Here is a 13,684-nt window from a genome sequence, read left to right as displayed (position 1 = left end):
TATAAATAAATAAATAAAAAAAAATTACTGAATATAAATAACAAAATAAATAAAAGAAGGAAAATATGGTTCAAGTAGCTACTTATGTACAATTAATTCTTGTTCATTTCCCAATTTTTTTTCTTTCTCCAGACAACATAAATCTTAGGAATTTGATAACTGAACACAGTGACACCAGAAACAATAAAAAAAAAATTATTCCTATAAAAAAAATGAATATATTAAAAAAAAAAAATAAATAAATGACTTATTTCACTTAACAAAAAAAAAAAAAAAAAAAAAATGGAAATGAACAAGATCTATTTCTACATATGTATAAACAGCTACAGTAGTTCTAAATGTTACTTATAGAAATGATGAGAATTCTAAAAATATCCAGATCTCTACTCTGAAAACTATAGTGTTATGTAGCTTTTAATCTGTAGTATATCACATCCTAGAAATCTCTCAGTATTCTTTTAAACTGGTAAAATTCAACAACTCTGTGTAAAGGTGTGTAATATCACAAAATATTCTCATTCAAATGAAAAAAAAAAAAAAACAATACACACAAAACAACTCCAAAAAATTAGCACTTGTTCACATTACCTAATGCTTTCTCATTCAACAGTTTCATGTTTGATGGGTTTTTATCAGCTATGATTGGTATTCCCTTAGAATCATGCACTCTTAAATGAATATGACACAGAAAAATTTAAAAAAAAATATTTGAAAAAAAATTCTACTCAATCTTCAAAATTGATCTTAAAATGAGGGCAATCTTCTGGTAGAACTCCATGCTTTGAAATTTCACAATTTTTCATTAAGAAAAGGGAAGTTAAATTGAACAAGTTCTGACAAATAAATCTCACTCCAACAAATTAATCATTCTAGTAATGAGGGTGAAAAATATTCTATCTAGTAAATAAAAAAAATCCAAAGCACCAATTCCAAGTAAGACACTGATGGTTATGAAGGAATGAATTAATAGAAATCTTGGAAAAATAACCCAATCAAATGATGGCATCAAAAAGAACCAATCAAATGTAGATGTAAAAAAAAAAGAACCAATCAGAGTCTATAGCATATCTGACAAAGGAAATGAGTGATTTAGTGAAATTCAAGTAATAAAATATTCACCTACAGATCTCGGTAACAAAATAAATGCAAGGGTTAGTATGATATTAGCATTGAAACAAAACCATTCAAGATATTATTTATCAGGAAATCACTTCAAAGGTCAACCTATCTACTGTATTTTTTCTCTATGCTTTGATTACCTGGCAGTGTATACAACTGTTCTACAAGGAAATATGGAATTACAGACTATGCCCCTAAATTATGGATATTTATGTCATTTGATTGAATCTATACTCAATCATTTCAACAAAACAAATGGACGGATTCAAGATAAATTATCCTGAGTATGTAAATCAATTATCAACTGCTAAAACGTCAATAAAAATACAAAATATTGAATATGATGAAATATGAGAAGAAAATGTAGGTATGCATGTATGATATGGAATTCATGAAGCACATCTGATCTCCATTTCTCTTCAGAAAAAGAAGGATGTTTTCACAGAAACTATAGGATACATTTCTTCATTAATTTGAAGTGAGATGGTTTTGTTGACAGAAGGGTAGTATCAACATATGTAATGATCCAATACACTCCATTAGGTTTATAACATGCAAATCTTCCCCTCTCTCACACAAACGCACATGATTCTTTCAGTCACTAACAAGACATGGCACAACCCATACGGTCATGATAATAAATAATTATCTACATGTATATATACATTAGATATAAATAACATGGACTTGCATTTCAAACATTCACCTCCTTAACGGAGAGATTTAAGTTCTGACCAGTAGAATTCACTCTATTGAATCCTGCCATTTCACACTTTGGGAATGGTTATATAGATATTCCTAAATGCCTAATAAAATTCTAGACTTAAACACTTTTGAAGCCATATAGTCAGTTATGCACAGTTGCTCTCCTTTTCTGGTAAATCTTGCTCATGACTTGCACAGTGTCTGTTAGCAAGGTTTCAAAAATATTATCTGTCAGTTGCATTTTCACTGCCACTTCATCGTCGTCATAATTTATCCACTCTGGTTCCTCCTCTCGTAACTCCTGAACCAGAATATTATCCACATGGTCCTTTTTCTTGCGAATGTTCCACTTATTTCGATCAAGTTTGCGTGAACCGTTCAAACCTAACATGTCAATGACTGCCTCCTGAACAATAGGCGTTAACGAGTCCACCTCTCTGGGCGGAGAAGCACCACGGAAATATTTTTGACGTCGTTGTTTGGGCTTCCGCCATGGAGGTGGATCCTCTTTTTGTTCATCTTTGTAAATTTCCTTCATCAATTCACCTGTCAGATCAAACAATAATTTTTTATATACACGTCGGCTACTGCTTTCAAGTCCCTCATCCTTCAGCTCCTCTTCCGTAAAATACGAGTCCGGGGGTTCCTGGCCGTTGATTGACTCCTCATTTGTAAGATGCTGGAACTGAATTTCTACAGCACTTGCCACTATCCTCCTGACCTGTTCACTGGTGTGTGGTACTGCTATCTTCACTTCCTCTGCCAGCTTCTGAATCTCTAACTTGGGATCTAAAAAAAATATGCATGTATATCATTATTAAATCTTGAGAATGTCTTAAGGATATAATGGATAAACTTCTGAGACGAATTCATACCTGGGGTACCAGGATAGGGGGGTGGAGCTTTGGCTGGGGTCAATCCACTATACATCTCGTCATCCTCCAGATCATTATCAAACAAGGCACTGATGTCACTGTCCAGCATCTTGCGCTGTAAAAAAAAAAAAACAAATCTGTCCCTAAGTCATATCATCCTTGGTCTTCCTGACCTTAGAATTGAGTTCTTGATAATCACATTTTATTTGTGAGTACTTTATTCTCACATAATTATGAGAAACTGTCTGCCTTACATTTTCAATTAGATTCCTGAAAATTTTAACTATCTTATAAATACCAAATAACTCTTTCACAAAAATAAGGTGTTGCTAAAATTTGTTGATCTACAGTAGTAAAACTTACACTATCATAGCAGTAAATCTTACCTGACTGCTTTGTGGGGTGCTGCCTGGCATCGGTGAACTTGGCCGGGGAGGGACATTACTAAGATCCTCATCTTCCTCCTCCTCCTCCTCCCTGCTAAGAACCTCCATCAATTCTTTTGTTGGGGAGATGGGAAGATCTAGTAAGTTCTGTGTCACCTTTAAGTTGTTATTCTCATTTCTCTTCTTCTTGCTGATTTTCAACATTTTGGTCAGAGCATCATCCAGCAGACTATCAACCACCTTGTTGGACATTTCTATCTTCTTCTGGAGAGGAGAATTCTGTCCACTGTCTGATTCTGGAGGTGACAGGTGCCCATTCATCAAGGTCTGACCCTGGTTCTCCTTGTTCTCTGGAGCAGGTTCTGGTGTCCTCCTTGGTTTGGGGGCTACAGGGGGAGGGGTCTTTTTGTCTGAGATGTCAGCCATCAAATTACACTCATCACTGACTACCTTCTCCAGGATCTGATCTGTGATCAAGTCTGTTAATTTGTCCTGATCTTCTTTCTTTTTCTCAAACTCCCTTACATTAAGGTCAGCTTCACTTATCAGCTTGCCTAGGTCTGGTTCTCCAGCAACCTCTGATTCATCCTCAGATTCGTCGGTTATACTGTTGGCACTTCCTTGACCCACACTCCTAGGGGTAGGGGTTGGAGGAGGCATAAGGTCATTCCCAGGCACAAATATGCCATGTCCTGGTTTACAACTGAAGTACCTTTTCCCATCTTCCATGCCATCAGTTTTTCCATCTGGCTTTTCTAATTCAACCCCAGCCCAAATTCCTGGAGCAAAGTGCACCTTTCCTTTGAACAAAAGTTGTCCTTTCCTGCGATTCCTATCACTAGTTGTAACAGATACATAATCCCCAATATTGAAGTCAGCCATAGGATCATCAATCTGTGAGAAATCAGAACTTTCCCTTGGAGAATTAATAGGTGTTTCATCTTCTTCTTCCTGAGCCTTGGTATAGAACACAGGGTATTGTTCTGATTCATCCTCTGTATTCTGAGCTATATCAATGATACTGTCTATCACACTCTCCTCCTTCATCTGCTGTTCTGGTTGCTCAGATGGAGCAACAGATGTTGGCTCTGATTCTGAGGCTGACTCGAAATCTGTAGACCGACTTCCATAAGATCTCTCACTCTTTCCACTAGAGGGCCTAGAAACAGTCACACTTGATCTTGGAGAATAAGGTTCCTCTTGGTCTTTCTTCAAATCCAAGGGTTTCACAAAACTTTCTGATCTTATAGAATCTTCAATATGTTCACTACACACTGCTGAAATAGCTTCAGATATTTGCTCATTAAATGCTGGTTTGCTGTGGCTGATCTCGGTGCTCCTTGCACTAACAGGTGGCTTTTCTGAGGGTGGCCCAGCTAGGCTTGCAGTTTTCTCAAAGTCCATGGAGTAGGAGTCATCCTCTTTATACGTAGGCTGCTTCTCACTGACAGGAGATTTAGGGATTTTAAGGTAGCCTGACACACTGCTGTCGTCTGCTGCTGTCTCTATGTCTTCTGTCACTGAACTTTCTTCTTTGTTCCTGAGGGACCTGGACCTGGAAGATTCACTTCCTTCAGATATCCTGTCCAGTGATGCTGGGATGCGACTTGACACAGGTGTTGATTTTGACACAGGGGAGCTTGGTTTGGAATCTACAACAGAAGCAAAAACCTTGTAATACTTTCTCAAGGTAAAATTTTTACATACTACCAGTACATCTAAATATCTCACATTCTGCTTGCTTCATTAACACTGATAACAGTTTCTGCATTACCTTTATCCTCTACAACAGAGGGTGAGCTCTGTGTAGACTCGGTACTGCTGTCGTCTGTGTTGACGACCTTTGGTGATGTGACCTCTGGTGATTTCTTGACCGGGCTGACCCGTGGCTTTAGGATCTGGGGTTTGACTTTGGCTGGTTCCCGGTCAGTTGTGTTGTGGATCTCGGACTTCAGTTGATCAATTTGATTATCCAAAGCCTAAAATTCAAACCACACTAACATTTAAAATATACTGATGCAAAAACAAAAGATCAAGGTATCCAAAGCCCAAATTTCAAACCAAACCAAAATTCACATTGTGAAACAAATGAACTGTTTTTAATTGTAGCATTACTGTTATTCTTTTGGTAAAATCCATAGAATTCTTTCTAAATTTAGATGTCACAATGCCTGAAAGCTGCACAGTCTTTACCTCAATTTGCTTTTTCAGAGCCTCCTCTTTATTTTTCAGGATGTCTTTTCTTCTCTTCTTTCTCTCTTTCTTCAGTTTATCCGCCTGGATCTTCCTCCGTTTTAGATCTTCTGTCAAGGCCCTGACACGCCCTTCAAAATCACTAAGATCTGACTGGGTCTCTGTGTATGTGGAAACATCTGAAAGCATTCAAAAATGTTAAGCATCTGTATATGTGGTACATCATGGGTAATTTCTATGGTTGTCTAAATTTGTGTATTGCAGTTCAATAAAAGATCAAATAACACAACCCGTTTTCATACTTTTTGTTGACAGACTGAAATGAGTTGCAATGAATCCAAGAAATTAAAATTTGAACAAACCCTCAAATCTTAAACCACAGAATGTACCCTTTCTACAATTTAATGTTGCATTATTTTTCCATATAAAAATTCATCAGTGTAAAAAAAATTTACCAGTATGAGATATTGATTCCTCAGATTCACTCTCTGAACTTCTGCCCCTGTTGCCATGACGACGAGGTTTGAAATCCCTTCCAGTGAGGGGGATATTTATTTTCTGTTTACTGAGCTGATCTAAGGGAGATCTGGGGGATTTCCTGCTCACTTTGTCTCGGCTTGTGGCCATGGTTGACTCATCAACAAATGTGTTGTCACCGTAACTGTCATTCAGAGCAGTGGACTCCACAACTGAGGATTTCACTCTGAAATATTAAAAAGTTAATGTTTCACAAATATGTCAAGTTCTGGTTGAAAATAAAACAATTAAAAATCAAATTTTTTTTGATGATCTACACATTTCATGATATGTGTCTTAAAAACTTCCTCAAAAGCTTGATCCTATCATAAATGTATCCTGTCCCCTACCTCCTATTGGGGGTGACTGGAGATTCCTCCACACTGGACTGTGATAAGACCTCCTCTGGAATAGAGCTCTCACTCGCACTTCTCCCTAGGCTTGTCTTATACTTCGCTCCCTGTTCTGACGAGACACGCTTGACCTCCTCTGGTGAACTCTCTTCACTTATAACCGTCTCAGTCTTGGGAGTCTCGGTCACAGATTTCTTAATCGAGTCGTCCTTGGCCGTGGTAATGGCTTCTGATACAAAGCTGTCATCTTGTACCGAGGAATACGTTTGTGACTCTGGAATTAAAAAAGATTACATTAATTATGCTACTCTAAATTTTATGTTCATGAAGGAATGTTGCAATATTTAATATACTGTATTTCAACTGTGAAATCATTTTAATTTCTAATGGCTAATTTTCATGGGTTGCTGAAATTTTAAAGGTACATGACCATGGGGACTTTAATTCATGGATGAACGTCTTTTTATGATAAAATATAACCCATAGATTAAGCTGTCTAATGGATTGTGAATTCATGAGTAAAGGTATCCCTGAAAACTGAACCACCAAGAATCATCATGATTCTAAAGTGTAAAATCTGAATAAATTTCCAATACATGTCCATAGACTCTAACCCTTTTTGTCCTTTCTGCTTGCTGTCTTGGGTTTCTCCTTCTGTGCTGCCTCCCCTCCTTTAGCCTTGACCTCCCTCTCCTTTTTATCCCCGTCCCAGATCTTCAGGGCCGTCTGCTCCATCCTATAAATCTTCTCCTCCTCCTCATCCAGTCTTTTCTTCCACTTCAGCAGATCTTCCACGTTCTTCCTTCTGTCATGAAGTCTGTGCTCACGAACTGTCAAGTACCTGTCAAGTAAAATTAATATACATGTACACGTACTTTTTTCAAAATGCTGTTTTAAATTTTTTAAAAACTTGAATAGTCTCCAACTTAAATAGATAAACTATATAAACTTAATAACTTAATCAAAGGTCAGTTATCAGTACGCATATTTGCAAATTAATTTTTTAAAAATCTGTCATCTTTCTCCTGAATTAATAAAATAACAAGATTTCTTCTTCTTCTAGTCCATACACGAGACTTACTTTTCATCCAGATGTATCTTTTTCATCTTCTCCAGAGTCTTGCCTTCAGCTTTGCCTTTCTTGTTGACAGACTTTGGTTCTGTGTAAATCTCAGAATCAGACTTGTAATCTGTGTAAGATAAAAGCAATAATTACACATAAAATCTAAATGACTGCATGAATATAATTATCATAATAATTAGCTGAACAACCTTCTGTAAGGCAGGGTTCTCCATGAGCTGTTTTACTGTGTCGGCCCTGACACGGTAAAATTTTCTCCCACACAGTAACAATTCAGATTTAATGCATGCAACACAGTAAAATTTTTTGCGACACAGTAAGATCTGTGAAAATCAGAAAATCAGAACATAACTGAAACTTTAATCAAACAAATCTACCGTCTTTCAATTTTTAAGGCAGAGCACTTAATAATCTCTTAATTAGGGCACTTAGTCTTGCTTCACCTTGCATAATCAATAATTTATTATCGCCCAGACCCTCGCTGGACTCTAGGCATGAAAGAACAAAGACAAATAATTTGTTTTCACAAGTCCATACAACCCTTATAACTGATGTTTTATTTTTAAATATTATTTCAAAATTTAACAAAATTATTATAAATACAACTGCATATGGTCTTTAATTCAGAACCAGGTCTCTAGAATTATGTTGGCACTGTGAGTCAAACATTGTACCGTAATCATGTAGTTGATGTAAATGTATTGTAGAAGAATTTAAAGGCATCCCTAAAAGTATTTTCCTATTCTTAAGTTTCTTTTTTAAGTTCGGTAATTCGATCAACTGACAAAAATCATGGGAAGAAGTTTACTTTTAAAAATAGTCAGTAGTTCCATTGTATGGACCAGAATTTCCTCTGTTCTTCATAACGTGTAAAATGTGAAGTTATAAATATATATGCAAAAACAGCAAGGTTTAATATACACATACATTTTGTAGATAGTGATACAGGTATACTATATTTTTTTTTTTTCAATCGTATATATTTTTTTTAAGTCGGGGGGGGGGGGGGGGGGGGGGGGGGGTTACAGTTGGTTTGTCTAATAGTATATTGTAAGTACATTATTATATGGAGACATTCTAATTGTTTTATATATCCATTAATTCATTTTTTTTTTATTAATATGTTCGATCATACCAATTTTGTAAAAATTTAGTGGTTTAAAAAAGTTGTGCGTGTGTAGGCTTTTGTAATTATTATAATGAATAACAGTTCATTTGCGAATTTGATCGGGAATACTAGTGCTTCATGTAAACCCTGCAACACAGTAAAATTTCAAATGATGGAGAACCCTGTAACGATGACTGAAACTGTAAATCAAACCAAGCATCAATCAGAAAACCTGACACAACATACCTTTCTTTGGATGGGTTCTTGTTCCTGCATCAGAATGGTCATCAAACTAGACAAAGGAAGAATAAAAAATATAAATTAAAAGTACTGAAATTAGAATCCTCCTCAACTGATTGCTAAAACATGCTTTCAATAGAGAATAAGAATGGACACTTACAGCACTGACTTCATCCTCTGTGTGAACTTCTGATGGCCGACCAAGTCTCCCACCTATTCTATTCTTGGTCTAAAATAATAAATAATATTTAGATTACAAACAATTATACAAGAAAAAACCTACTAGAACCAACAGAATTTAAGATGGCTTGAACCCTGACCTTTTCAGTCTGTTGACGCATTCGACTGATTTCCTCATGTTGTTGAAGAATCAACTGTCTCTCTCGAGATGCTGCCTTGTTCTGTTCCTGAAGACGTTTTATCTCGGCCTGTATTAAAAATTTAAATATTCAACTTCATTATGTAAATTATTTTGTTAATCTTAAAGTCATTTCCCAGCCTCCATTTCAAAATAATCTGATCATTTTGTAAACTGTTTAACTACCTACACTTTTTTCACTCGCTGTTGAAGTTCATTCACATTATGAGTGTACCAGTAATATTCACTGAATACGTACTTGTTGTTCCTGGAGCCTCATTTTCAGACCTCGTTGTTTTTTGATAATTTGTGGGAAGGTGTCATCTGCTCCTTTGTTTCTGATTCGTTGTTTCTGTTGTTCCAGCCATGACAATTCAGCTTTTGTTTTCTCCATTAGAGCTTTCTCTCTAAGTTGGAGCAAAGATGCCTAAAAAGTCAGAATTCAAAAAAATCTATATTGAACAGAATTCATATCTGATTCAATTAGCTGAAGAGTTTTAAAATACAAACAATTCAAATTTTGCATTTTCAGTTATACTTTAAATCAAAAAATTAACCAGTATAAAATGATAATAAACTGTTTGGCTTGAAATAATTTTTGTCCTAAGTAACCTTTGAACTTATGACTTGAATTCTGACCTGATGCTGGGCTCTCAGTTCCTCTTCTCTCATAAACTGTTTAACCATCTCCTCAGTAAACTTGTTGAAGGAGTCCTCACCAATGAATGAACCCAAGTCATCCATGGAGTACCGAGGAGTTGCAGGAGCTGTCAAGATTAATGAAACAATGTCAAAATGCAGTAAAAAGTGTTTTAAAATCTATATTCCCACTTTCACAATTAAAAGTGTTTTAAAATCTATATTCACACTTTCACAGATTATTAGAACTATCATCCCCATTAGATTCAGAATCAACCAACAGATCCTCCCCCTCATTAAAACCAAAATTAGATTAATCTTTAAATACAATACACAGTATACAACAAAATTTAATATTAAATGAATTTTCTATTTTACCTGATCCACTGCCTTCATCAGAAGTGACTGATACATTATCCATTTGTTTTTTGGCACGTTTGCGGTGACTCTCTGATGGAAGAATTGATCTAAAGCTGCGATCCATCTCGTCCTCCGTCATCGTCTCGTCCAGTGTGTAATCCTCCAGCTCCTCGCTGATGCTGTCCTCCTTCAGACTATCGTCCTTGCCCTCAGCCTTACTGAGGGATCGGATAGAGGAATCGCTATCAGCCCCTCTCTGGGAATCACTGGCCGTCCTCACACTCTCAGCAGTGCTAAAAATAAAGAGAAGTCCAGTTTCTAAATAGGATAAAACGACTTAGACTTTTAAGAAATATTATTTGCCTTGGGTGCAATAAAAGCCCCATTTCAATTTTGATTTGTCTCTGTGTTTGTTCAAGATTCTATACTGACCTTTGACTTCTGGTTGATGTGTCAGAGTAGGTTGTGGGTCGAGTGTAGGACTGAGTTGCTGTGCGAGCAGACTCGGGTGCATGAGAAACACTCTGAAAATAAGATCAATGCAACTGTAATATAGAGGTATTGATTAGATATATTTTACTTCAGCTACACATCTGATTCAATCAAACAATATTCCACATTCTGCTAGAAGCATTTATTAAGAATTATCATATTTGGGATTCATGGAGCATCTGATAAGAAAGACAATTCTCATTGGAATAAATAACCAACATTCCTTTATAAAACAGTCAAATTAACCAACCATTTCAGTCAAATTTTGCCTTGCAAGGTATGCTAAAATTGTGCACATTTTAGTTTTAGATTGAAAAATCAATTAATTAAAGCCAAAATTTTTTACGAGTAGTTGAACAGACAATGAACCTAAACTTTTCTTTGTTAATACTAGCTTCACTAAAATTAGCCTAAATATTCACCATATGACAACCAACCACAACAGAGAATAAATGTACTTCATATTAAACATTATTACTGGTGTATCTCCATATTTAAACAAAACCCTAGTCTTGATCCATCTTGAAAACCAGCCTGTATACCTGTTTACCGGCCTTCCTAGGCCTAATATTATCACTGCTCTCCATTGGCCGAGTATTGGTGCGATGACTACTGAGTCTTGACAGAATTTCCTCTGCCCCCTCAGATGCTGCACTGCCACGCAGTCTAGCATTCTGTAATTCTGTCATAGCTTCCATGGCTTCTTGCTGGGCTTTGCCCTCTAACAGCTTCATGTCTTTTTCATGAGCTTGTTGTCTAGCCTAAATGAACATATCACCATAAACACAACATATAGCCAACTATAACAAGAATATACTAGCATGTATGATGAACATTATGAAAAAAATAGCATGTTGTAAAATGGTAAAGTGATATACATAAATACAATTCTGACATATGCACATGAATTCCATGAATAAGTCAAATTCATTTCTTGCATATTTTCTAGTACATAGAAGCAAATAAAATATACTACAGTCAATCTAGCTTTTAGATATTCTTACCTTTAGCATCTGAGCCAATGACACAGTTTCCTGCTGAGCCATGGATACAGCTCGAGTCCTCTCCATTCCAGTCAACTGTCTCATCGACTCCTCCATACTCTCCAGCTGGTTAAGCTCAAGGTAAAACTTACGCTCCAGTGAGTTTGGGGACAATCGAGGAGGAAACTGTCTAGACTCAGATTCTTCCCCAGGAGGAGAAATTCTGTCTATAGACATACTTTGGCTCTACGAATAAAAAATGTTTTTCCAGTTATGATCATCACAATCAAAATTGTATGAAATATCACTTTAAAAAAAAAATTCAAATATTTCATTTGCTATCTATTAATGTGGAGACTATTCTTACCTCCTCCTCAATAGAGAGGTCCACATCAGGACCCAGACTAGTCTGTTTACTGCCCAGTGGTCTGTACCCTGACTTGATGGAAGATTTCTCCGACACACGCTTACTGACTTTTCCTGAGTGTTTCTCTTCATCACTAAGAGATAATGATGTCAAGTTATAAAAGTACTGAAATAATAAGGCCTAAATTTGTACCTCCAAAGACTGGCATAAACATTTTTCCAGTAAGTACAGCTAACAATACTATTTTCATACATATTAAAATATGGTGCAAAATTCAGTCTTCATAAGAATGTTTAGTGTAATGTGTTTAAATGATTATTTTCACCAAGTTAGGTGCCTTATGCATTGTTAACACTGAATTTTTTTCTCATTATTGTACCTTTCGAAAGACTGTGAGTAGGAATCTCCTTCTATCGTGTCCTCATCACTGTCGTGCGACTCTCCTGTTGCTGCACTATAACCGGAGACCTTGGGGTGTGTGGCATCACTCCTGACACACAGAAATAAGTATTTAGTTACTGATCCAAATTAAAATGAGGCACACTTTGTTCAACATAAACTTTATGGCATCAAAATATTTCCAAATTATCTGCACCAATTATTACATAACTTATTATTTTTTTTAATTCTAGACATCAACCATGGACCAAAAAAAAAAACAATAAAAAAAAGCCAAACCAAAAAAAACAAAAAACAAAAACAAAAACAAAACAAAAAAAACCCCAGACAATCAAACAAAACTACATACTGACAAAGAGGTTAAGGAACCCAGAATTCTAATTTGTTTATCATGTACCTGGACTTGTAGACATTTCTTTGGCTCCCTGAGACTGGCTGAGAAGTTTCACTACGAATTGACCCCGCTGCACTCTGACCCTTAACACTTGTGGAGTTAGGTACACCTGAGGGACTCTGAGTTCGGAGGTTTGAGGTCACTTTGGTCGATTTGTAAACAATGGAATGCTGGGAATGAGTAGGATCTGCTCGGAAGTCTTCCTTTACAGACATTCGTTGTTGGACTTGTACTTCACTAGCAGAAGAGCGAGGTCTTCCTGCTGCAGAATAAAAAAATATTTTGTTTTATAATAAAAAGAATTACAACTTCGTCAAATACACCCAAAAAATATCATCGTAATCATTTATTGATTTTAAACTACTAAGTACCGTAATTTTGGGGGTATATGTCGATGGGGTATACTGGTCGAAAGGCTCATTTTTAGCTCTAACTTTTAAAAAATCCACAGATAGGACGAATTCGGAACATAGGACAAGGCGTTGTTTATTGATTTTCTAGAGATTTTTACGTAGATACTACGTATCAGAACATGTGAACTTCTTGGCTTTCCCTGTGATATTATCGTATTGAGAAAATAAAATGGTAGTTTTTGAGTAAAACATTTTACTAGTGTTTTATATATATATATATATATATATATATATATATATATATATATATATATATATAAGTTTCTTTAGTTGAAACTTCCTTGAATTCTGCTATACAACGTATTTTCTCCAACTTGCCTGTTCAATGCTGTCGTAGTTTGACTCTGTCGTTAAACAGTATCCATAAATATGGTAGTATACAACAGCTATAAATTAGGGAAATACCCCAGACCAAACAATAATTATTGAGGTTGTGAAAACTTCTCCATATTCTAAATTTTGATATGGTTGCGGTTTTATTTTAGTGAACTAGTGCGACTTCCAACTTCACAAGATGGAGACAGATAGCATGTTGTAAAATATACTTTGATGAAACATTATTTACGAGATGATTAAATAATTTTATAGGTACATCGATGGATAATTTGCAAGAAATCAATGGAATATATATTTAACTCTTTATTGTGCATTTTTTTTTCTCTGTAAAATAATTTTAAAAGTTACGAAAATTGTACAGATTTGT

At 35.7% G+C, this 13,684-nt stretch overlaps 1 protein-coding gene across 1 annotated transcript in view; it reads right to left on the bottom strand.

The window, feature by feature from the left end:
* Positions 1 to 274: 274 nt before the first annotated feature.
* Positions 275 to 13,684, bottom strand: part of LOC133179005 (centrosome-associated protein 350-like) — a 71,717-nt gene continuing 58,307 nt past the window's right edge. The window contains exons 21-41 of the mRNA XM_061313681.1: positions 12,572 to 12,830; positions 12,155 to 12,265; positions 11,776 to 11,908; positions 11,430 to 11,654; positions 10,968 to 11,186; positions 10,366 to 10,457; positions 9,952 to 10,226; positions 9,574 to 9,701; positions 9,194 to 9,361; positions 8,897 to 9,004; positions 8,737 to 8,805; positions 8,583 to 8,628; positions 7,229 to 7,337; positions 6,762 to 6,988; positions 6,145 to 6,421; positions 5,734 to 5,981; positions 5,279 to 5,457; positions 4,860 to 5,064; positions 3,086 to 4,737; positions 2,700 to 2,814; positions 275 to 2,613 (exon numbers count right to left, since the gene is read on the bottom strand). Of these exons, the coding sequence (XP_061169665.1) occupies positions 1,967 to 2,613; positions 2,700 to 2,814; positions 3,086 to 4,737; positions 4,860 to 5,064; positions 5,279 to 5,457; positions 5,734 to 5,981; positions 6,145 to 6,421; positions 6,762 to 6,988; positions 7,229 to 7,337; positions 8,583 to 8,628; positions 8,737 to 8,805; positions 8,897 to 9,004; positions 9,194 to 9,361; positions 9,574 to 9,701; positions 9,952 to 10,226; positions 10,366 to 10,457; positions 10,968 to 11,186; positions 11,430 to 11,654; positions 11,776 to 11,908; positions 12,155 to 12,265; positions 12,572 to 12,830 (5,492 nt within the window). The 3' untranslated portion in view covers positions 275 to 1,966. The remainder of the gene's footprint in view (positions 2,614 to 2,699; positions 2,815 to 3,085; positions 4,738 to 4,859; positions 5,065 to 5,278; positions 5,458 to 5,733; positions 5,982 to 6,144; positions 6,422 to 6,761; positions 6,989 to 7,228; positions 7,338 to 8,582; positions 8,629 to 8,736; positions 8,806 to 8,896; positions 9,005 to 9,193; positions 9,362 to 9,573; positions 9,702 to 9,951; positions 10,227 to 10,365; positions 10,458 to 10,967; positions 11,187 to 11,429; positions 11,655 to 11,775; positions 11,909 to 12,154; positions 12,266 to 12,571; positions 12,831 to 13,684) is intronic.

The sequence above is a fragment of the Saccostrea echinata genome, unplaced genomic scaffold (genome assembly GCF_033153115.1).
Source record: "Saccostrea echinata isolate AGI-Se365-2 ecotype Australia unplaced genomic scaffold, CSIRO_AGI_Sech_v1 ptg000004l, whole genome shotgun sequence".
Lineage (NCBI taxonomy): Eukaryota > Metazoa > Mollusca > Bivalvia > Ostreida > Ostreidae > Saccostrea > Saccostrea echinata.
Note: the sequence above shows the minus strand (reverse complement) of the source record. Positions and strands in the feature narration are given on the sequence as shown.